Source organism: Tenrec ecaudatus, chromosome 16, assembly GCF_050624435.1.
Source record: "Tenrec ecaudatus isolate mTenEca1 chromosome 16, mTenEca1.hap1, whole genome shotgun sequence".
Lineage (NCBI taxonomy): Eukaryota > Metazoa > Chordata > Mammalia > Afrosoricida > Tenrecidae > Tenrec > Tenrec ecaudatus.
The window spans coordinates 86707283-86732505 of record NC_134545.1 but is presented as its reverse complement, the minus strand read 5'-3'; the positions used below and the strand labels follow the sequence as shown (position 1 = coordinate 86732505).

The following is a 25223-nucleotide window of genomic DNA, read 5'->3' as shown; positions in this document are numbered from 1 at the left end:
CTGAGCATCAGTCAAATAGGCTGTGGTTTGAGATGAGTCTCAGGTCGTTAGCCCACAACACGAGTTAAGACCTTCTAGTATTTAAACATAAAAATATATTTGTCTTTTATCAGTTCTTGGGGGCTGAACTGTGGGAAAACAGCCAAGGGTTGGACATGCTAATTTCTTCTCATAAGATTTTTTTGCTGTGCTTGCTGCGCATTATGGATCCATAATATGCAAATGTTTCCCATTGTTAATAAATGTTCTCTGCATCCATTGTAATAACTCCAGAGGGATTCATTATTGTTATGAACACATATTATGAGTAATATTCCAAACTTAGTCGAGTCTTCATGGGTGAAAATGCCGCAGCATCTCACAATGGCTGCTTGTCTGAGCCATCACGAGTCTCCTTTTGCTTATAGGTTGTGTTTAGACAGTGTAGAAGCACTGAACAAGATAGCTACATCTAATTGAAAACTTTGCATTCTTTTGGGAAATCTACATTCAGACTGTACACTGTTGTAACTCTGTCCTGGTCTTGTTCCTCATTGTTCCCTGGAACTGTGGCTGGTGTTGGGGGAGTGATTTGTCTTGGAAACAACAACTGAGTACATAAAACCCCATTCCCAGACGGTCCCAGTCAATAATGTCTACTCATTTTCCATTGCTATTTCCTTTTTAGATTGTTTTTTGTCTCTTTTTTTATGGGGTAGAATTTGAATGTGGTCTACCTTAAGAAACCCTTACCACCCACCACCCACTAACTTAGGTACGGCCAACATAAAGGCTTGTTCTCAAAAATGAGCATGTTTTCTCCTTATTAGGAAGCAATTTCCATTTATTTTAAGCTGAAGGCTTATTGAAGCAAGGCTTATTAATATTAAATAAAGATCATTCCTTTAAGTGCAAATCACAGTACCTTTAAGAAAGGCCCTGAACTTTTCTAGGTTCCTAGGGGCAGGAAGTGAAATCAGTCAGCTTTTCCTCGGATGCTAGATCTGGAAGATGGTCATTGGCCTTCATCTGGGAAGTAGGCCTACAGGAAGTAGGTCTCAGGGCCCTAGGAGGGGAAGATACAGGTTTTATGATAGGCATTTGGTCCTCTATTGTGGAAAAAGGTTATTTAGTGATTTTTTCATGCCTACTGGCAAATTGACTCTGTGGGTAGACGTGTTAGATGGAATGTGTCATAGGCTAAGTGCATTTCATCTGTTCCATTCCAGTTATAAGTTCTGTGGAACTCCCACTGGATGCAGATGTACAGACCAGTAATCTACTGATCACCTTCTTAAAGTACAGCTCAATTGTCATGCAGGACACCAAAGGTAAGGCGCACTACTCTGGGGACTCAGGAAGATGGAGGTACAGAGGGCAGGTGCTGAACTGAAGTCAAAGAACGGTGTTAATGCTGTGAAGCATTGGGAGAATGAACCCTTGGGGCCTTCTATGCAGGGTGATGGTCCTGATTGGTGGAAAACAGTGATTTCTCACTGCCATATGGCAATTAGGGGGTGTTGGGAAAACCTGAAGCTGGAGGGGGAGTGATCAAAAATAGAACAGGAAAAACAACGGTCTCTACAAAAATTAGCAAGTCGACTAAAGCTGGGTAAGTAGATGCAAAAACTTTTCTGTGTGGGAAGTGGGAGGGGGATTAGCAAGCTTTAGGGAATTCCCTTTTGAGGACAGTAACTGAAAGCCTCAGCTTGTGGTGAGCATTAGAGGATCTGCTGGTTGAAGTGTAGTAGGAAGAGGTGACATTCAGAGGGACTGTGTACCTTAACACCTAGAGGTGTCAACACTCATCCCAGACATGTGGAGTAGATGCGGGAGAGGACTGAACGTTGGAAAAGTCTGATTTTTTTTTTGTGCCTAGTTTTCTATTCTTTCTTAGTGGTAATATAGTGGAATAGTTAGGCTATGAGTGAGAGAGAGTTGGGAAGAGACTCAGTATATACCCTCAATTTTAAGATTTCCTGGAAGTAAAAAATTTTGATAGACATACAAGTTGAAAGGGTCAAACAGTGATAGGCTATATCTTTGTTACCGTGTTCCCATATTTGATTTATCTCTAATATTTTTTTCTGTGCATTGTTACTGTCATTATTTTGGCTGAATAATTTTAAAGGAAGTTGCACATACCCTGTTTCATGTATTTTCTAAAGTTAAAGGCATTTTTCTAGATATTTAGAATATCATAAAGTTAAGAAAATCAACAATATTTCCTAGTATTCAGTCCATATTTAGATTTCCCTAGTTGTCCCCCAAATATTTTTATAACAGATATTTTAAAAAGCTATATCTAACATTTTAAAAAGGAAATTATTTTTCATTTAATAATGCAACATACTAGTACTCTTTGTATATATTCACATATCGCTTTCTCTGTCACATTTATAATTAAAAGAGCAATGAACCTAGAGGTCTACTGTCATCGCTGTTTGGAACAGACTGTAGAGCATGGTACTTCCATAGTTCATTACAGCCCCTGTCTTCTTTGTACTCTTCATCTTCTTTGTACTCTACAACACCTTCATTATGTTGATGACATAGACTCAAATTATGGTGGATAAGGACCGTCCCAACTTTCAGTCAGTCAGGCTGTCCGTTCAGAGGGTCGCAAATCTAGGACTTTGACCATGACTGTGGGGAAAGGCTGCTCTGGGGTGGTGCCAGAGCTGGCAGCCTGGAAAGGAAAAGGCTTGAAGCTAGGCAAATGATGACACCTTGCTGGCTCCACTTAGCATTCAGATGGCATTGTTGATTGTTGTTTTCTTTGGAACCCACAGTTTGTCCCAGTGGGCTTCTCTCCTTTAGAAGGACTTTTCGGTTTTTTTCTAATTACAAAAATAATTGAAATATTACTTGTTAAGCACTAAAATATACCTGCAGTGGTTAATTTAGAAGGTGGAAGTCATTTGTAATTAAGCTCCCTGGAGTTAATCACTGCCTACAGCCAGATATATCACTGTCCTTGATAAACTCCTGTGAAAGAAGAAAGAACCCTAGTGGTACAGTGATTCAGAACTTTGTTGCCGACTGGAAGTTTGGCGGTTTGAACCCACCAGTTGCTCTGGGGAGGAAGACGTGGCAGTCTGCTTTTGTCCAGATTGCTGTCGTGGAAGCCCTGCGGGGGAACTTTCCTCTGAATTAGAATCAGCTTGGTGGCAGTGGGTTTGGTTTTGGAATGAGGAATGGAATAGTTGTGTAGTTTGGGCCGTTAAATTATGGTAATAATGTTTAAAATAATGTTTCAGATTCCCAAGTACTTTAAAATCAAAACAAAAACAAACCAATATAGAAGCTAAATTGCTAAAACAAATATTGTTTTTGTCACCATACTTTCCCTGAGAGGTGGTTTATTCTTCAGGGTTGAAGTATACATGAGAAAGAGCATATAATGATCATACTTAGCTTTATGGTGGGTGAGTTCGCTGGAATTAAAAAATGGAGCTAAAAACAAGAGCCCATGTGTTTGATCAACAGAATTACATTAGGAATTACTGAGAGGTGAACAATGGATAACCATGATAGTGTGCCAGAAGGAAAGAAAAAATGAAAAGAAGAAAGAAACAAAAATATAAATATTTAAATATAGGTATGTTTGTTTACATATGTATATAAATGCAAATACAACAAGGAAGCAGATGAACTTTGGGCCTCTACTTAAATCTTACCTCAGTACAAGAACAGTTTGTTCTAATAATGTGGCACTGTATGATTCACCTACATGACACAATCACTGAAGACAAAATGGGTGCATAAGCAAATGTGGTGAAGAAAGCTGATGTGGTGAAGAAAGCCTGTCTATTAAAAAATAAAGTGTCTTGGGTCTTAAAGGCTTGTAGTCAAACAAGCCGCCATCAAGTAGGGAAGCAACAAAGCCCACAAGGAAGAAGTACACCAGGCTGTGTGATCCTGAGGGTATCAATAGGAAAAGGTACCAGAAATTCAAAAACAAACAACCAAATTGATGTAAAGGGGTGGGAATGTAGTAGTGGAGACCCAACCCCCCTGCAAGATAATTGGACAGTCCCTCTCTGAAGGGCTACACGGGAAGGATGATAAATCCAAGATGCAGTATAGCACTGTTGAAACATAACTATCCTCTACTTTTTTTTAAGATCATTTTATTAGGGGCTTATACAACTATTATCACAATCCATCCATACATCAATTGTGTAAAGCACATTTGTACATTCATTGCCCTCATCATTCTCAAAACATTTGCTCTACACTTAAGCCCCTGGCATCAGGTCCTCATTTTTTCCCCTCCCTCCCCACTCTCCACTCCTTCATGAACCCTTGATAATTTATAAATTATTATTATTTTGTCATATCTTGCCCTGTCCAATATCTCCCTTCACCCACCTTTCTGTTGTCTGTCCCCCAGGGAAGAGGTCACATGTAGATCCTTAAAATTGGTTCCCCCCTTTCCAGCCCATCCCCCTCTGCCCTCCCAGTATCACCACTCACACCACTGGTCCTGCGGGGATCATCTGCCCTGGATTCCCTTTGTTTCCAGTTCCCATCTGTACCAGTGCACATGCTCTGGTCTAGCCAGACTTGTAAGTTAGGATTCAGATCATGATAGTGGGGAGTGGGGGGAGCATTTAGGAACTAGAGGAAAGTTGTATTTTTTATCGTTGCTATATCGCACCCTGTCTCGTCTCCTCCCCAAGACCCTTTTGTAAGGGGATGTCCAGTGGCCTACAAGTGGACTTTGGGTCTCCACTCTGCTCCCCCCCTCATTCACTATGGTAAGATTTTCTTGTTCTGATGATGCCTGATACCTGATCCCTTCGACACCTTGTGATCGCACAAGTTGACGTGCTTCTTTCATGTGGGCTTTGTTGCTTCTGAGCTAGATGGCTGCTTGTTTACCTTCAAGCCTTTAAGACCACAGACGCTATTTCTTTGGATAGCCGGGCACCATCAGCTTTTTTCTTTCTTTCTTTCTTTTTTTTTTTTTAACAATTTATTGGGGCTCATACAATTCTTATCACAGTTCATACATATACATACATCAATTGTATAAAGCACATCTGTACAGTCTTTGCCCTAATCATTTTTTTCTCCTCTTTTCTTTTTTTACATTTTATTAGGGACTCATACAACTCTTATCATAATCCATACATATACATACATCAATTGTATAAAGCACATCCATACATTCCCTGCCCCAATCATTCTCAAAGCATTTGCTCTCCACTTAAGCCCCTTGCATCAGGTCCTCTTTTTTTTTCCCCTCCCTCCCCTTTCCCCCCTCCCTCATGTGCCCTTGGTAATTTATACCTCGTTATTTTGTCATATCTTGCCCTATCCGGAGTCTCCCTTCCCCCCTTCTCTGCTGTCCCTCTCCCAGGGAAGAGGTCACATGTGGATCCTTGTAATCAGTTCCCCCTTTCCAACTCACTCACCCTCCACTCTCCCAGCATCGTCCCTCACACCCTTGGTCTTGAAGGTATCATCCACCCTGGATTCCCTGTACCTCTAGCCCTCATATGTACCAGTGTGCAGCCTCTGCCCTATCTAGCCCTGCAAGGTAGAATTCGGATCATGGTAGTTGGGGGGAGGAAGCATCCAGGATCTGGGGGAAAGCTGTGTTCTTCATCGGTACTACCTCGCACCCTAATTAACCCATCTCCTCTCCTAAACCCCTCTGTGAGGGGATCTCCATTGGCCGACATTTGGGCCTTGGGTCTCCACTCTGCACTTCCCCCTTCATTTAATATGGTACATATATACATATACATATATACATATGCACACATATACACATACATACACACATTTATATCTTTTTTTTTTTTTGCATGATGCCTTATACCTGGTCCCTTGGCACCTCGTGATCGCATTGGCCGGTGTGCTTCTTCCATGTGGGCTTTTTTGCTTCTGAGCTAGATGGCCGCTTGTTCACCTTCAAGCCTTTAAGACCCCAGACTCTATCTCTTTTGATAGCCGGGCACCATCAGCTTTCTTCACCACATTTGCTTATGCACCCATCAGCTTTTTTTCACCACATTTGATTGTTTATCCTCTTTGTCTTCAGTGGTTGTGTCAGGAAGGTTAGCATCATAGATTGCCAATTTAATAGAAGAAAGTGTTCTTGCATTGAGGAAGTACTTGAGTGGAGGCCCAATGTCCTTCTGCTACCTTAATACTAAACCTGTAAATATATGCACATAGATCTATATCTCCATTTGCATATATAAATATATTTGCATATGTACATGTCTTTATCTATACCTCTATAAATGCCCTGTGTCTCCCAGCTCTTTCCTCTATTTCCTTTGACTTTCCTCATGTCCCACGATCATGCTCAGTCCCCACCAGGGTTTCAGCAATTCCTCTTGGTTACATTACCCTTGATCATGCCCAACCAGGCCTCCCACACCCTCCTCACCACTGACTTAGATCACTTGCTGTTCCCCTGTCCCTGGGTTTATTAACACCACTACCTTTCCCCCCTCTCCCCCTCTTCCATGTCCCTGAGTAACTGTTGGTCCCGTTGTTTTCTTCTCCCATTGTTCATCCAGCCTACCTTATTTAGACAGACCTGTGGAGATAAAACGTGCACAAAAACAAGACAGAGCAAAACCAAGCAACAATATACAACAAAACAACAACAAACCAATGACAACAAAATAAAACACAAGAAAGAGAAGCTTGTTGTTAGTTCAAGGATTGTTTGTTGGCCTTTAGGAGTGTTTTCCAGTCTAGTCTGTTGGGGCACCATGCCCTGGCCCCAAAGTAAACCTTCAGCATTCCTTGGGGACCTCGCCGCTCCATTCCCTTGCTGTTCTGTTTGACCCCTTTAGTGTTTTGCCTCAGTGTGGTGGGATCAGATCGGGTGCAATTCCCACACTGTGTCTCTGGTGTTGTCTCCTATAGGGCTATATAGTCAGTGAGGGGCGTCAAGTCTCATAGTGCGGTCAGCCATGTGGTCCTCTCTGCCAACTGGCTGTTCTAATTGGGAACATCGACCTCACAGCCCACTCTCTCCTCCTCCCCCTTCATCTGCTCCCATGTGCTCCAATCAGATATATCCCTCTCCCGGAGCTGCAGATTCAGTGCCGTACTTTGAAATAAATTCTTCTGAGGGGTGGGGCAGGTGTCCACTTAGTAGTTGTGGTTGGGGCCGGTCCCCCAGACCTCTCTACTGGTTCCCTACTCCACACCAGCATGTTGCAATCACATCTTGGAGCATTGGGTTGAAGTCTGGTCCCTCTTTCCCTGTGGAGATATAAACAATACCTCCCCTTGGGTGGGTTAGTTCCCTGTGTCCCTGCTACCCATTTCTTTATTATTATTATTTTCCTTCCCCCCGCCTTTTTAGTTGTCTACCATGTGTATCCCTGTATTTGGTCTAGTCCCTGCCATATTACCTGGTCCTCACCCCAGGAGTGTTTGTATACCGTAACTTTTTCCCTATGTCCCTTTTGCATTTCTTTCTTTAAAGCTTACTTCAGCTGACTTTGAATTCTTTCCAACTTTAAGCCAATGCTATCTTGAGGTCTGTTTTCTCTTTTTGCCTTCTGGGTGAGGTTGTTCTATGTGGCGGTCTCTTATTTATGCTTGGTGAGTGTTGTTCTTCTGCCCAAGGATCTTTTGTAGGGCTGGGCAAGGATCTTTTGCAGGGCTGGGTTTCTTCTAACTTATTCTTTGAGTTTTTCCTTGTCTGGGAAGACTCTTACTTCTCCATCTATCTTGATAGATAATTTGGCTGGGTAGAGTATTCTTGGGTTTGCATTGTTTTCCTTAAATTTGTGGAATATGTTACTCCACTCTCTCCTCTTGTTCATAGTTTCTGCTGATAGATCTGAGCATATTCTTATTTGGGAACCTTTATATGTGATTGCTTGTTTTTCCCTAGCTGCTCTCATGATTTTCTCCTTATCCTCAAAGTTGGATAATTTAACTATTATGTGCCTTGGTGACTTCTTCTTGGGACCCACTCTAGCTGGTGATTTTTCAGCCTCCTGAATGGTTGCCTGGTTTTCATTCATTAAACTGGGGAAGTTTTCCTCCAAGAATTCTCTCACTATTGTTTCAGATGACTTCTTTGTTGTGTCTTCCTCTGGTAAGCCAATAATTCTAATGTTGTTCCGCTTCATAGCGTCAGACATAGCTCATAAGTTTTCTTCAGCTTCTCTAATGATCTTATTAGATTTTTGTTCGAGATTGTTAAAGTCTGCTGGGCTGTTCTCCAAGCCATTGATAAGGTTCTCTGCTTCCTCCAGTCAATTCTCGAGGTCTGTTTCTGCTACTGGTTTTTGTTATTTCCTCCCTAAGCTCCTGTATTTCCCTTTAGTTTATGGCTTTTGTCTTCTGTATCATTCCATCCTTTTTCTGTATTGTTTCCCTCATCCTGTATGACTCCAAGTAGCATTCTGAAAATTTCTTTCTGTGACAGCTCAATGTCTGCTTCTTCTATGCATGTCATTATGTTCAGGACATCTTCTGCCATTGCCTTTTGTTTCTCCCATTTTATCGTTGAGGTCATTGGGGCTGATGGCTGTGTGCGTTGTGTTGTTTTAGAGGATTCATTTTCCAGGGAGTCAGAGTGCACTGGCTCTCTCTGGGAGACTTGTAAGAATGCTTCTTTGAACCTCCTGCAGCTTATTTCACTATGGAATTAACCTACCACTTTATTCTCCTGTGGCCTCCCTCTTAGGGGAGTGACCCAGAAGGTTGGTAGGTTGCCTGCTTTGGTGTTACGGAGGTTGGGCAGAGGTTCCTGCAGCAGCTTGGAACGTTGAGGAGTGTTGGCCGAGCTACCTTAGGACCCCAGGCACACAGGCAGGAATTTCCCAGTAAGAGGTTGAGCAGATTATCCCCTGGTGGAGGTCAGCAGGACTTTCTCCAGCCTAGGGCTAGCTACACAGGGTGGAGGTCACCTACCTGGGTGTGGCGCAGGCGTAAATGCCCTAGGCTAAGGGGATTAGTTCCAAACTCCTAAAATCCACTCAGGATTCCAGCCGCCAAGAGTCGCTCCCCTGACGGAGACCAGGTCGCGTGGCCTCTATCCTCTAGTTCTTTAATATTTCCTCCCCGTTTGGGGCAGATTTTGGTTTTGTCCCTTCCCTCTTTTTTTTGTTTTTGTTTTCTCTTTTACTGGTGTTTTGTCTTCAATTATCACTCAGCCCTCATCCCTGGCTCTCATCTTTCTTGATCGACATTTTTCTCTTCTTCTGTCTTCTCCTCCCTTCAAACCCTTAGCCTCCTCTCCTGCCCATGGGCAGGGGTATGGAAAAGCCCAGGTCCAAGATTCCAATTGCTCTCCTAGCTGGAGCCTGGGAGGTGGGCAGGAGGCAGGAGAACGAGGGTGGTGTCCCCTGCCCTCCAGCACTGAGGAAGAGGGGAGCTCTTAGGACCCTCTCTCTGACCCCTCCTCCCCTGCTTCCAGGACTTGGGCCACTTCTGGATGAGGCAGTGATTTTTAGAGAATGTAAGAACTACAAGCAAATTTCTATTAAATTAAATTTTGTGTCTCAAAAAAATATTTCCTCCCCTTACTATTATAGTTTTTATTTGTTTTATCTCATTAATCATGTTAGACTTAGGTATGTTCATGTGTATAATTAAGATTATTGGATACATGAAAGCCTTCAAAAATAGTAACAGGAGTAATGGTTCCCTGAGAGAATGGGAAATGGTGGGGGAAAGGAGGGGAAGGGGGAGCTGATAGCATTGATGACTGTATAACCCCACTCAAGGGGCATGAGCAACAGAATTGTATGTGAATGGATATATTGGATAGTGCAAGATGCAGCTAAATAAATAAATAAAGGTTATTTGGAAAGGAGGAAAGGGGACCTGATATCAAGGATTTAAAGAAGAAAGAAAATGGTCGAAAATGACTGTGGTGGCAATTGTACAATCCTGCTTGATGTGATCTATGGAATGATATGAATCTCTAAGAACTCCCAATAAAATGATTAAAACAAGAAAAACAACAGCAACAAAATAAAAAGCAAGAGCACAATAACAGAGAAAGATTTGAGGGTTTTGGGTTGAAAAGGAATTTTTAAGCACAGAGATAGGAGAGTTAAAGGATAAATATGGGAATGAAAAATTGCTGGAGCTGAACGGAGCCTGGTAGGTCGTCTGAGCCCTGGTACACTAAGACATCCTAGAATAGCTTACGGAGACTTCCGACTTGCATCCTTAGGTTTTTGGTTTTTTTTTTACCTTCTCCTGTGTCCCTCAAGTGTGCTATTTCAAGAAAGACAGCTCTGTTCAGAGATGAGATAGATGCAAGTAGCCCAAGTCACAAACTTGTAACAAAACAGTCCATTGGGAGCTGCAAAGATGGCTGAACCTCTGAGACTTGACAAGTAAGAGCTGGCAGGCACGGAGATAACAAGACTCTTGTGTATCAGAGTTTCCGGAGGCCATTGCTCCCCTCTATGGAAACGGTTATCTCTTGCTTCTGTAGAAATATTGCAGCAACCACGGAGGAGAGGAAACTGCATAGATGTGACCTAGAAAATGAACTTTTAGCTTTGCTTGATGTAACAGTGAATTGAGGCCCTTGGAATTCACTTTTAGCGTTAATGGTTATGTAAGCCTCTTTGTCCTGGTCACTTTACCATCCATAAAATGGAAGGCAAAATTGGGGGGTTGATTGGGTAAACTCAAGACAGTATGTCTGAACTCATGCTGGACCAGGTCTTTGCCAAGAGGCAGCCTAAACGTGGCAAGAAGCAAGGTTGGGCGCAAAGGACTAAGAGTTAATTTCAGAAATGCTGCCTGTGTGGCATGACTTCCAGCTTGTCTGTTAAACTCCCACCTTGCTCCATGCCGTGGATCTCATATTTTTTAGGGCCAATAAAAGCAACTTTTTGTGGCTCTGTTCCCCCCACGCCTAACCCCTGCCAAAATGTTATCTCTTCTGTATTGTATAGCCATCATTTGATACCTACAAAAAGATACATTTACTAGACATGCATAGTATAAAACTGATAATTAGTGTGATAAATAAGCACAAGTTCTAAAGTATAATAATAAAATGAGCATATGTGAACCTACCACCCACCTTCACAAACTAGAACATTATTAATGCCGTGGCAGCTTCTTTTGGGTCCCTTTCCAATCCCTGCAGTCCCGGCTGGTTTCCAGCGTTTTGTGTTGATCATTTCCTGGACTTGGCTTTGCTTGTAGAGCCTTTTTTCCTTGGGCTCGTCTGACTTTGGTGGTATCACTTTCAAGACGGAGCTCTTCTTTTAAGAGAGGCACTAGGCAAAATAATTTAAAACAATCCACTTCTGTGTGTTTGTGCATAAAGCTTAAAGTTTTTCTGAACCATCCTGCTATCTGGGTGGTATGATTGAAATAGGTTTGCATTGTCTTCTGGTACATCTCTGAATTGAAAGCATGTTTATAATGAAATATGCCTTTTTGGAAACAATTTTCTTATGGAAAATTTTTGTTTCTTAAATGGGAGCGATAGCTGCAGTCTTTTTGATGGGAGTTGCTTATCAGCTTTTGGGGGAAAGTAAGGTGAGTGCCAGAGAAACTCTGTGGCCGTGCAGAGGAAGACTTGAATTTTGCCCAGGCAGGGCTATTTTCGTGTTCTTCTGCCTGCCTAGAGGCTCTGATTTAAACTCCAGGGAACGCTGGATAGGATATTCCGATAGTCTATTGCTTCATTACTCATTTTTCACTGTATTTCTATGTGGAGGATGTATTTCTAGACTGTATTTCACCCCACCCCATGGCCCAACCCTTCTAATTGTCAAGTTTCAGTTGATAGATTCAGTCTTTGATGAAGAAGCAGGTGAAGGTCCGAGTGAGTACTGAGGGTTAACCTCTGCTGTACTGTACTCTGTTCATAGGACTTTATTTATTTACTTTCTGGCCCGCAAGCTAGATCTTGTCCAATCTAATTTAAAATGTCGTGAGCCCTTTGGGTATTGCTGGGGTGGCCCTCTACCTCCACTCTCACCCGCTTGCCCACAAAGTTCCTCCAGAGTAAATAAGCCTGGATGGTTTGGGCAGTTGGCAGTAGCAGATGGGCTTTTTCTTGATCTTTAGTTGGACTGCCTCTGCCCTTTTTTAAGAATGAGTGAATTCTGAGAGACCAAGGACCTCGTCTGTTTAGCTCAGTGCTGTATCTCTATCACCCAGCATAAAGACAAACAAAACAGCACTGTCATCCAGTTGATTCTGACTTCTAGAAACCCTCCTACTATTGTTTTTGAGACTGTAGGTCTTTGTAGGAGCAGACAGCCTCCTCCTTCTCCCACTGACTGGCTGGTGGATGTGAACTGTTGACCTTGTTCAGTTCAGCATCTGACTCACCAGAGGCATAGTCCCTGCCATATATTCAGTTGGCACACTGTTGCGTGAGTAACTTGGGCAGAAGAATAACAATCGAGATCGTAGCTTTCCAGGCCGTGAGTAATGTGCACAGTACAGGGAGAAGCCCGAGGTGGACTCTAGTCTCCAGTTAGAATTTCTCATTTCTCGTTGATCAGCTTGCTGGTTTGCTATCAACAGTCACGAAATCTTCCTAGACTTTGTAGTAATTAGGTATAGATGGTGATATTTGGGAAGGGCTGGGAAAGAGAATGGACCTAACCATTCAGAAGCAAAAGGATTAGTCTGAAAATGATATGAATCATGACCTCAGGAACCATTTCAAGGATGAGATGGCGCTCAGGAAGTTGGTCAGCTATTCATCCTACTGCCTGGATACTTAATAACATTTAATGGGGAGCAAGAAGTATTCCCGTAGTGTCTTGATATTCATTCATGGATTTTGAGGGGGAGAGAAAGCAGGGATGTTCTTTTTAATGTGTACTCTCTGGAGAAACATGGTCTGGGTGATTTATAGAGATGAGTTATCTCTTTATTTGTTTTTACAGATGAGCACCGGCTTCACAGTGGCAAGCTCTGTCTGATTATCCTCACATGTATTGCTGAGGTATGTCTTCTGATGGTAGCTAATCTCTTGCATACTGCTATCTTTTCCTGACATTATGCCCCACTTCCTGCCTCTTGACTTCAAGGTCCTACATCTGGGGAAAGGAATTCTTTCTTCTTTGTATTACTAGTGAATTGGGATGTGACAGCTGCTACAATTGAAAACTGGCAAATTCTGGTTCCCCAGAGCTTAAGACAAGATAGTTACCGTATATGCTCAAGTATAAGCTGAGTTTTTCAGCACAATCTTTCACACTATTTATTTATTTATTTTTAATTAATCATTTTGTTGGGGGCTTTTACAGCTCTGATAACAATTCATACATAAAAGATCCCCTCATAGAGGGGTTTAGGAGAGGAGATGGGTTAATTAGGGTGTGAGGTAGTATCGATGAAGAACACAGCTTTCCCCCAGATCCTGGATGCTTCCTCCCCCCAACTACCATGATCCGAATTCTACCTTGCAGGGCTGGATAGGACAGAGGCTGTACACTGGTACATATGAGGGTTGGAGGTACAGGGAATCCAGGGTGGATGATACCTTCAGGACCAAGGGTGTGAGGGACGATGCTGGGAGAGTGGAGGGTGAGTGGGTTGGAAAGGGGGAACTGATTACAAAGATCCACATGTGACCTCTTCCCTGGGAGAGGGACAGCAGAGAAGGGGGGAAGGGAGACTCCGGATAGGGCAAGATATGACAAAATAACGATGTATAAATTACCAAGGGCATATGAGGGAGGGGGGAATGGGGAGGGAGGGGGGAAAAAAAAAGAGGACCTGATGCAAGGGGCTTAAGTGGAGAGCAAATGCCTTGAGAATGATTGGGGCAGGGAATGTATGGATGTGCTTTATACAATTGATGTATGTATATGTATGGATTGTGGTAAGAGTTGTTTGAGTCCCTAATAAAATGTAAAAGAAGAAAAGAGAAAAAAATGATTAGGGCAAAGACTGTACAGATGTGCTTTATACAATTGATGTATGTATATGTATGAACTGTGAAAAGAATTGTATCAGCCCCAATAAATTGTTAAAATAAAAAAAATTAAAAAAAAACAAAAACCAATTCATACATCAATGGCATCAAGCATATTTTTACATACACTGCCATAATTATTTGCTAAACATTTACTTTATTTCCCCTCCCCCCGATATAGTTCTTATTCATTCATTCACTCAGTACTTTCATTGGGGCTCTAATATCTCTTAATCACAATCCATACATTCTTCCAATCTGTCAAGCACCACTATCATCATTTTCAAAGCAATCTCTTACCACTTGAGCCCCTGATATCAGCTTGCCATTTCTTTCCCCTTCCTCCCCCATCCACCCGCTCTCCCTCATGAACCCTTGATAAGTTATAGATTATTTTTCCATATCTTACATCGTCCTCTGTCACCTCTCACCCACTTATCCATTATTCATCCCCTTGGGAGTGGGTTCTAGGTCGATTCTTGTGATCGATTCCTCCTTTCTCCCCCCACACTCCCCTAATCATTCTGGTACCTCTACTCTCCTTGTTGGCTCTGAGGAGTTTATCTGTCCTGGATTCCCTGTGTTGTGGGCTCTTATCTGTAGCAGTGCATGCTCTGGTGCAATCGGATTTGTAAGGGAGAATTGAGGTCATGGTAGTGGGGGGAAGGGAGCACTGCAGAGCTAGAGGAAAGTAGTGTGTTTCATCAGTACTATACTGCACCCTGACTGGCTCATCTCTTCACTGTGGCCCCTCTGTGAGGGATGTCCAGTTGTCTACAGATGGGCATTAGGTCTCCATTCCATGCTCCCCATTCACCTTGAGTATGTTTTTATTCTGGGTCTTAGATACCTGATACCTGATCCCATGACACCTCATGATCACACAGGCTCATGTTCAGCACATTTTAAAAACAGTTTTTGTGGTAAGATTAGGTGCCTTGGCTGATAGTCAGGTCGGCTTATACTCAAGTATATACGGTATACTCTTTATGTCCGTGGGAGGGGAGGTGCAATCCTGCCCCCTTGAAGTTACTCATTTTGGATCTTTAGCATTTAGCAAATTGATTAAAAAAAAGGAACCTTAGGCATCCTGTTGGAAAAAACCGAAAAACTAAAGCCACAGCTGTCAACTTGATTCTAACTCATAGAGACTCTCTAGGGCAGCAGATCTCAACCGGTGGGTTGTGACCCCTTTGGGAGTTGGACGACCCTTTCACAGGGGTCGCCCAATTCATAACAGTAGCAAAATTACAGTTATGAAGGAGCAGTGAAAATAATTTTATGGTTGGGTGGGTTCACCACAACATGAGGAACTGTATGAAGGTCATGGCATTAGGAAGGTTGAGAACCACTGTTCTAGTGAGAGCAGAGAGAACACCAGAGAGGAGAGTCAGAAACTTTGTAAAGTTGGGGGCTTCCATTTTGGTGCAGAAGAACAACCACGGTGGTGGGGGTGGGGTGCTTTATAGGAAGGCACCATTGGTTGGTTTCATTAGAATGACTTACCTTGATCTTGATGGCAAGCAGGTATGACGGAACTTGAGTCAGTTTCGAGCCCACATTATTGCTACAGTTCCTCCTCTCCATTTCTTTTTTGCCTCTTCTCGCTCAAGAAAAAATAGCAAGGGGAATCTACCTGGAAGCCGAGACCTCTCTGCCTTGCCCCTTTTATGTTCTCTGTGAAAAGATGACCTACTTTTCACAAGGTGAGGGGTAGCTGGTTCTAGAAAAACTGCTTATTAGAAGTGGGCTTGGTGTAATTGCTTTTCAAAAATCTTTCTAAGAAAATCTTTACAGGAGTTGCTTTTCACAGATTGTAACAGTTCTGAGTAATTGGAGTCTGTAGGCATGTCAGATCTTCACAAAAGGTGTTGGGAAAGGGCCAAAGATGTTTATTACCAATCCACGTGAGTGTTTTTGATTTTCCATCAGTCTTCAGCTAAGCCAGGGATCAGGGATTGACAGAGTCTTGCCTGCTGCCACGCAGCCTGCGTAGCAGTTCTTCCCTGCTGGATGGAAAGCGTTCTAAGCAGACCTTTCTTCTTATTCACAGAGCCTCATGTGGAGCCTGCACGTGCATCCTGCAGACTCTGAAACTCTTCAAGCTGTCACAAACAGAGCTGGCACCTTGGGCAGATGGGAAGGAAGGAAGAATAGGAAAACAGATTCCTCTGAGCATTTGCCTCAAGTCCCTGTGTCTTAGTTTTTTTCATTTGTAATTTACTTAGAGATTTTTGACCCGTTAGACACACGGGAAGTTCTATCTAAGTAAAATCTCATGGCTTAAGGAGAGTTTGACAGAAAGGCTCTAGGCACATCCTAGGAGCTTTCCAACTGAGCCTTGGAAATCGTTCTTAAAGCCCAAGGCTTTGTAGGAATTGCAGTGGTTTACAAACTGAGTTTCTTAAGTGTAGCTCTCAAACTTTTTCTCTTTCCTTTTTTTAAAATCAGGATCAGTATGCCAATGCATTTTTACATGATGACAACATGAATTTTCGAGTAAACTTACATAGAATGGTAGGTGTGACTTTTGCATCTTTTTTTTCCCGTAGAGGAAATTGTGTGTGTGTGTGTGCGTGTGTGTGTGCGCGCGTGCACGCGCACGCACAGGGGATGAGAGGTGGATGAAATTGATTCTACTAGAACATAGGTGGGTGGTAAAGCTACACTGAGGGCTCTGGCTTAGCTTTGCTGTTGAGTAGACTCATGCCTCTTATTATGAGGAAGCTCGCTCTTCCTGATGAGAGGATGGAACAATCTACAGCTTGATACTCATGATAGTAATATTGGAAATGTATTTGAAACACAGGTTTCAATAGGGAGATGAGCCTAAGCCTTTTGTCTTTAAGATACAGTAAGCTTTTTGAAAGAAAAAAAAAGATTTTTTGGTTGGTTAATAGTAGATTCTGCTTTTATTGATCTGAGAGTTGGAAGAAATATAACATGTTGATTTAGGGAACTTCCCAAAGCATGGAGGTGTGTTCAAAAATCACATTTTAAAAGTTTATGTTTGAAAAAAAGAAAAAAGTTTGTTTGAAATTACTTCTGTTTCCTGTTGCTGCTCCCACACTTGTTGACCCCCCTCTTTTTCTAAATTACTTCATTACTAAAGAAAAAATACCACTGTACCCCTCTTCCAGTTAGTCATGCCACTTGTTTAGATGAAGTAAAAATAAGAACAACAGCTTTGCTTTTGTAGTTTGCTCTAGAGCAGTTTGGGGCTGTTGTCTTGCGGTGAGTGGTGATTCTGTTTTAGCCTGCCTTGAGAAGGGAGAATCAGATGCAACCCCTCCTTGTCCCACCCTGCTCCCACCCACTGAAAAAAAAGAAAGAAAAGGTAGCATCTTTGCCAGAGCTGGTATTTATGGGAGAGGGATTGGATTCCCGTGAGAGAAATGAGGATGAGTTGTTGCATGACAGTTCAGGTGTCCACTCATTTCTTCTTTGTTTGTGTCTAAAGCCGATGAGACACAGGAAGAAGGCAGCTGACAAGAATCTTCCCTGCCGACCTCTAGTGTGTGCAGTTCTGGGTGAGTATCATTAAACCTGTCATTTTTCCCCAAGTTTGCTGCAGTTTTTTCAGGATTAAGATGAAGGATAAATCCTCATTGATGTGTTTCTTCCTCTGAGAAGAAGTTATTAGTTTTGTTTCTTCTCTGACCTAAGAAGTTTTTATTGTTATGTTTGGCAAAACAACTCCAGTGAACAAGTAGTCAATAAAATGGCATGGTTGTGGAAAGAAACTCTTTCCTAGGAGACAAAGGTCTATGACTAAGCTTGATGCATAATTTATATTTATAGAAAATATCCTATTTGATCAAGATTTCAGATTCTTTTTTTCTTTTCTTAGCCCAAATTGATGAGTCAACTGGCCAGGAGGTTTAACGTTCAAGGTTCAGAAACACAGACTTCCTCTGAATAAATAAAACTTGGATGAGACTGACAAAGCTGATAGGTAGAGGGTTGTATTGTGGCTACTTTTGTCTGCCCCAAATTCTGCATTTTCCTCAGGGGAGTTATCTGAACTTTTAATTGCTTCTCACTTAGATATTCCACCCTGTTTCCTAAATTTACTTGATTTTAGAAACAGCAATTAAGACTATATAATAAGCCTGCATTGACCCAGAACCCCAAAGACCATTTCAGTCAATATCTGTCAAAGCGCGTGTGATAGCGAGATGAGACAGACTGACAGAGCTGTAGAGCCGAGTCTCTGCTTACACAGATGTGATCCATAATTTCTACTCTGCTGCCTCAGAGCTCTATTCTCTGTGATTTCCCTCTGGCATTTTGCATTAGTGCCATGGTGTGAAATATCTGTACAATGAAATCTTCCTTGTATCTAAGTTTATTGACAAGCTAAGGCTTCCTATGGAAGTCGGGGAGTGGACTGATTTTCTTGTTACTTTACAGGTGGCAGGTGGTGAATGGGTTGCACCATGTGCCTTGTATGAGATAAATTTAAGTGCTTAGGGGATCTCATTCAGCTTAAGTGCAGGGTGGATTCGCTGTCTTTTCCCCACACAGGCATTCTGATTGATCTCATTTTTCTCCTTTCCACTTGCAGACTTGATGGTAGAGTTTATTGTAACACACATGATGAAGGAGTTTCCTATGGATCTCTATGTGTAAGTACTATGGTTCGTTTAATGTCAGATGATCAATTTTTGAGAATTGAGTGACAGGAAATTTTACAGTCACAGATTGCTCTATACACTTCATTTCAAGAAAAACACATTCAGGTGTATGGGGAAGTGTCAGGAAACAATGTGCGGCTGGGGAATATGACAAATGACAATTTGGATTGTGCAAATGTCTTCAATACCACTTTTGGTGTTCGGTGCCATCGAGTTGGTTCTGACTCAGCAGCAGCCCTCCGAACAGCGGAGGGAAACCCAGCCGTCCTCGTCCTGCGCCAGTCTCACACTCGTTCTTATGTTGGGGCCCATTGTTGCAGCCATTGTGTCATTCCATCGTGTTGAGAGCTGTCCTCTTGTTTGTTGCCCCTTTACTTTTCCAAGCATGATGTCCTTTTCCAGGGACTGGTCTCTCCTGGCATGTCCAAAATCCATGTTGAAGTCTCCCATCCTTGTCTCTAAAGAGCATTTTGGCAGTACTTCATCTAAGGCAAATTTGTCCGTTCTTTTGGCATTTGTGATAGGTAGGTAGGTTCATTGTGCCAAGGCCTTGTTTCTCTAGAGAACCCTGTCCACCATAGTATTCGTAGTGCTTTGGATATTTTCACCAGCACCATGTTTCAGATGCATCAATCCTATTCATTGTCCAGCTTGCACATGCATATGAGGCAGTGGAAGATCCATGGCTTGGCACAGGCACACCTTAGTCCTCAAGGTAACTGCCTTCCTTTTCAGAACTTTAAAGAGGCTTACAATGACTGCTGCTTTCCGTGAGCATTGACTGAGGATACAAGTAAAGCAAACTCTTACTCATTTCTCCAGATATCATGATGTGAGGATTTGTGTTTTTTTAACATTAACTTGTAATCCTTGACCTTCATCAGCAAGTGCTTCAAGTCCTTCAGCAAGCACGTTTGCTTCATGTGCATATCACAGGTTGTTAATAAACCTTTCTCCAATCCTGATTACTGCATTCTTCTTCTTTTAGGCCAGTTTCTCTAATTATTTGCTCAGCATACAGATTGAATAAGTATGATGATAGAAAAAAAGTATGATGAGAAATGACAACCCTGATACACACCTGTCTTGCTTTTAAACCATGTAGCATTCCCTTGTTCCATTCGTACAACCGTCTCTTGATGTATATACAAGTTCCGCAGGAGTACAGTGACGTGTGCTGGGCCTTCCTTTCTCCTCAGAGCAGCCTCCAACTGGAGGACCAGTAGATGCAATTGTACGGTGATAATATAGAGAGATTATAGTAAAGTCATAGAGGATAAGAAAGATAGGAGTGAGAGTGAAATAAAGGAGTCAGACACATTTTGTGGTAGCATGCTCACCTCAGCTCCTGTTGATGGACCCTGTGGAACTTGGAGAAGTGGGCAAGCCTTTACTTACTGGGGACATTTATAGGTAACCTAAAATATTAATATTCAGTAGTTACATGGGTCAGAAGGCGGGTGTTGACGACATCAAGTTCCCTGCGCTCATAGTTGAAGAAACCTAATACCTGCATTAGCAGGAAGGTATGAGGGGAGTTGGTGACACGGTGGGGAGAAGTAGCAAAAGAATGTCTGCTTCTGTAGTTAAAGCTGCCGGCTGTGTAGTCATCAGCCACGTGTTCACTGTAAGGCAGCATAGCTCGTAAGGGAAAGATCTGTGGGAATGAAATTTTAAAGCAGGATAATGTACTTTGACTCTCTCTCTAACTTACCAAAGTGGATGCTTTCCTACCTGGAGAATACTAGCTTTTCAGATTCTCTAAGTAGGGACTATAGTCCTCATCATATTTCCCTCAGTGTTCGTTTCCTACAGTTATGATTCACACAGTTGAATGTCCTTGTGTAGTCAATGAAACACAAGTAAAGTATTCTCTTCTTCCAGCCAAGATCCATCTGGACTTCAGCAGTAATAGCCCTTGATGTTGTCAATTTGATCCAGTATAGATTCTAGTCCTTAAATAGGCATAATGTTCAAGACAACTCTTTCTTACTAGTTAAGCTAAATTATTATTTTGTTTTTAAAAGACTTAAGATATTTTTGGTTAAAGTTTAAAGATGATATTAGGACAATAGTTTCAGGAGTTGATTCACCCTCCTTGGCTTCAGAAAATCTAGAGTCCTTGAAAATGTGAAATTCTGTTCTGCATTCCCCACCATTCCCCTGCCTTTTGATTAGGATTCTGTGGCAATCAAAATGTTCAGTTCTTCTGGCCTCATGGCAACGGAGACAGTAACTCATGGAGGCTATTAGGTACATAGTCCATATTCTTTGTTTTTTTGACTCATGTGCACCACAGCTTCTTCCCCATCCCCCAAAGTTTTTAATAGTCATTGAGAAAAGAGGAATTGAGATGAGTACAAAATAGTGGAAAGGCTTTCAAGTCAGTTAATGCACCATTGTCTTTGGAAGGACCGAACTGAGGCTACAAAATGGAAAAAAGAGTGTTATCAATGAGACAAGACAAGCACAAAAGGTGCCTGCCATTCATTTTCAGATCTGATTGTACTGCCTGCTACACATGCCATATTCTTGACTCTCCTCCTTCCTCTTTGGTTCCAAGTGATTGGCAACCAGTTGTTATGCCGTGGATGGTCACCTGTGACCAAGGCACTATACAATGAATTAGGTAGAACATAAGCACTGAAAATGTTGTTAGGCCAGTTTATTGGGTTGTTCTATGAGAACCGTGACCCTGAACTTGCAAACCAAGGAGCCCAGTCTTATATGGTGTTTAGTTATACATAAGCAACTTCAGCAGCCACTTTTTTTGTAGCCATTGTAAATATATCACACACCTTTTACCAATTTGACCCTTTACAGGTGTGCAGCCTATTGACAGTAATTATAATAATCAGCTGTACAACTTACCCTACCCTTAATGTGATTCTTCCATTATTGTTAACCTCGTTCCCTCTTGATCCTGGTGATCACTAGGAAACATTGTTCTCGGTATATTTACATTTTGTCTTTTTATATGAGTGAGGCCATACAGTATTTGTCCTTTGTGATTGGCCTATTTCACTCATCAGTGTCTTCAAACTTTATCTGTACCGTACCATTTTTGAAGACTTCAATTCTCCTGTGGCTGACGACTTCTCCATTGTATATATGAACCACATTTCTTTATCTGTTCATCCGCTGATGGTCATCTAGGGTGCGTTCATCTTTTGTGAATAGTGCTGCAATCAGTCTCCTTTCAAGTCTTTGGGATGCATAGCTAGGCGTGGAATTGCTGGGTCCCAGGGTAGTTCTGTTTTCAGTTTGAGCTCTTCCCACCCTTTTCCTCAGCAGTTACATCATTTTGCATTCCTACTAGCAATAGATAAGGGTTACAATTTTCCTCCATCCTCACCAACATGTGTTCTGTTTTTTATCCTAGCCATCCTAATAAAAAATACCAAACTCTCTGCCATTGAGTTGATTCCAATTCATAATGACTCTATAGGACAGGATAGAACTGCCCTGTGGGTTCCCAAAGCTGTAACTCTTTACAGGACCAGAAAGCCTCTTCCTTCTTTCAAAGACCTAATGGTGGGTTAAAACTACTGATTTTGCGCTTAGCAGCTCAACACATAACACACTGCACCACCAGGGCTCTTTTAACCATGGTGGCGTAGTGGGTTAGAGCCCACCAGCAGCTGTGTGTGATAAAGGTGAGGCTTTCTGCTCCTGTACAGAAACACAGTCCAGAAACCCACAGGGACAGTTCCGCCTGCCCCACAGGGTCGCGATGAGTGAAAAGTGACTTGACAGCAGAGATGTGTTAATTTTCATTTGGAGTGAGAACGACTTGGTATCTCATTGTGCTTTTGATTTTTTTCTCTTTGATAGAGAATAACACTGAGCATCTTGTCCTGTGTCTGGTGGTCATTTGATGTCCACTTCGGTCAAATTCTGTTCAAGTTGTTGTGCCCATTTTGTGATTGGGGCAATTGTGTTTTTTGTGTTAAGTTTCAAAGTTTTACATGTCTTTTTGCATGCTATTGGATTCTTTTTGGATATATGGTTTCTGAAGATAGTCTCCCAGTTGAAAGTTTGTCTTTTCACTTTCCTTTTTTTTGCCCTAATCATTTTCTTTTTTCTTTTCTTTTTCTACATTTTATTAGGGGCCCATACAACTCCCTTCACAATCCACACACATACATACATCAACTGTACAAAGCACATCCGCACATTCTCTGCCCCAATCACTCCCAAAGCGTTTGTCTTTTCACTTTTCATGATAAAAACTTTTGATGCAAGAAAACTTTTTGTTTCTTTTTTTAATTTTTATTTTGTTTGTTTCTTTTTTTAATTAAAAGATCATTTTTTGGGGGCTTTTACAACTCTTATTACAATTATTGATAGCATCAGACATGTTTGTACATATGTTGCCATAATTCTTTTCTAGACATTTACTTTCTGTTGAGCCCTTGGTATCAGCTTCTCTTCTCCCCACCTTATGGCCCCTTAATAGATTATAAATTATTATTATTTTTATATCACACCGACTGCTGTCTCCCTTCCCCCATGGTTTCTCTTGTTCTTCCCCCTGGAGGGAGCTGTATGGTTATGTGACGATCATTGCAATCGGTTCCCCCTTTCTCTCATCCTCTCCCCACCTTCCACCTACCCTTCTGGCATCGGTATTCCTACTCCTGATCCTGGATTCCATGTGACATGTGCTCCCATCCTTATCTATACCTGTGTGCATGCTCTGCTCTCATCTGAATTGAGAAGCAGTGTTGGGGTCATGATAGTGGGGGGTAAGGAAGCCTCAGGAAACCAGAGGAATATTGTGTTTCATCCATACTTTACTGCACCCTGGTTGACTCATCCCTTCCCTGTGGCCCCTCTGTGGGGGAGGGAATATTCCATTGTTTACAGATGGGCTTTGGTTCTCTGCTCTAACTCCCCTTGTTCTCACTAATATGTTTTTGTTTGTTTGTTTGTTTTGTGTCTTCTGATGCCTGTTACCTGGTCCCCATTACTCCTCATGATCACACAGGCTGGTGTGCTTCTTCCATGTGGGTTGTTAGATGGCCACTGGTTTAACTGCAAGCCTTTAAAATCCCAGATATATAATACTTTTAATAGCCGGGCACCATCTGCCTTCTTCACCAAAGGTCCCATTTATTTTAGATTTTGCTGTTTGTACTTCTGTTATTATATTAGATAATCCATTGTTGGAAACTAGGCCTGACCATGTCGCCCCTGCTTGCTCCTCTGAGAATTTTATGGTTTTAGAAAGTCATCATATTTTAATAAAGGTTAAATCTCTAGGCTCTCATTCTTTCTTTGCCATCCCTGTGTTCATCTCAGTGTTAATGCCCAAGAACAGCTGCATCGCATTAGTGTGATCCCAAACGTGTACTATTTTTCTTAAAAAGCCTCTAAATTGAGTGTGACAACAGAATTGGTTCTTCCATTTTTGTTTTGGCAAGAGAGCAGTTTGGTGCACCGCACGCAAACTCAATGTGTTCCATTTAGTGTCAGGCTTGGGGTCTAGGAAGGTATGAAAGAATTTGTGCTGAATAAGACGGGGTGTCTCCAGGTTTTTCAATGGCTTTAGACCAGTGGCTCTCAACCGGTGGGTCACGACCCTTTTGGGGTTCAAATGGCTCTTTCACAGGGGTTGCCTGATTCAAAACAGTAGCAAAATAACAGTGATGAAGTAGCAGCAAAAATAATTGTATGGTTGGGGGTCACCACAACATGAGGACCTGTATGAAAGGATCTCAGCCTTATGAAGGTTGAGAACCACTGCTCTAGACTGTATTGGCTTAGTTTTCTAGACCTGAGATATTGATAGGAATGTTATTTTTAGGGAAGCGGGCTGCACTTTGCATGTTTTCTTTTTTAAAAATCATTTTATTGGGGGCTCGTACAACTCTTATCACAATCCATACGTCCATCCATTGTGTCAAGCACATTTGTACATTTGTTGCCCTCATCATTTCTCAAAACATTTACTTTCTACTTGAGCCCATGATATAGCTCCTCATTTTACCTTCCCTCCCTCGTCCCCCTTCCCTCATGAACCCTTGATAATTGATCATTTATTATTTTGTCATATCTTAACACTGTCCAATGTCTCTCTTCACCCACTTTTCTGTTGTCCGACCCCCAGGAAGAGGTTATATGCAGATCCTTGTAATCGGTTCCCCCTTTCTACCCCACCTTCCCTCCACCCTCCCGGTATCGCTACTCTCACCATTGGTCCTGAAGGGGTCCGCTGTCCTGGATTCCCCATGTTTCCAGTTCCTATCTGTACCAGTGTATATCCTCTGGTCTAGCCGGATTTGTAAGGTAGAATTGGGATCGGGATAGTGGGACAGGGTCGGGGGAAGTATTTATGAACTAGAGGAAAGTTGTATGTTTCATCGTTGCTACACTGCACCCTGACTGGCTTGTCGCCTCCCTGCGACCCTTCTGTAAGGGGATGTCCAGTTGCCTACAGATGGGCTTTGGGTCCCCACTGTGCACTCCCCATCATTCACAATGATATCAACTTTTGTTCTTTGATGCCTGATACGTGATCCCTTTTACACCTCGTGATCACACAGGCTGGTGTGCTTCTTCCATGTGAGCTTTGTTGCTTCTGAGCTAGATGGCTGCTTGCTTACCGCTTTGCATGTTTTCATATCTCTTAGATGTTTAGAAGTAAGTCTGATCTTTATTTCAATTGAGGGCACAGAAAGCTGTTTTATCAGGTG

General features: G+C 42.2%; 1 protein-coding gene across 1 annotated transcript in view; it reads left to right on the top strand.

The window, feature by feature from the left end:
• The window catches only part of ARMH3 (armadillo like helical domain containing 3), a 223859-nt gene that overhangs the window by 49611 nt on the left and 149025 nt on the right, over positions 1-25223 (top strand). Inside the window, exons 15-19 of the mRNA XM_075534065.1 lie at positions 1209-1310; positions 12855-12913; positions 16340-16405; positions 17349-17418; positions 18456-18516. Of these exons, the coding sequence (XP_075390180.1) occupies positions 1209-1310; positions 12855-12913; positions 16340-16405; positions 17349-17418; positions 18456-18516 (358 nt within the window). The remainder of the gene's footprint in view (positions 1-1208; positions 1311-12854; positions 12914-16339; positions 16406-17348; positions 17419-18455; positions 18517-25223) is intronic.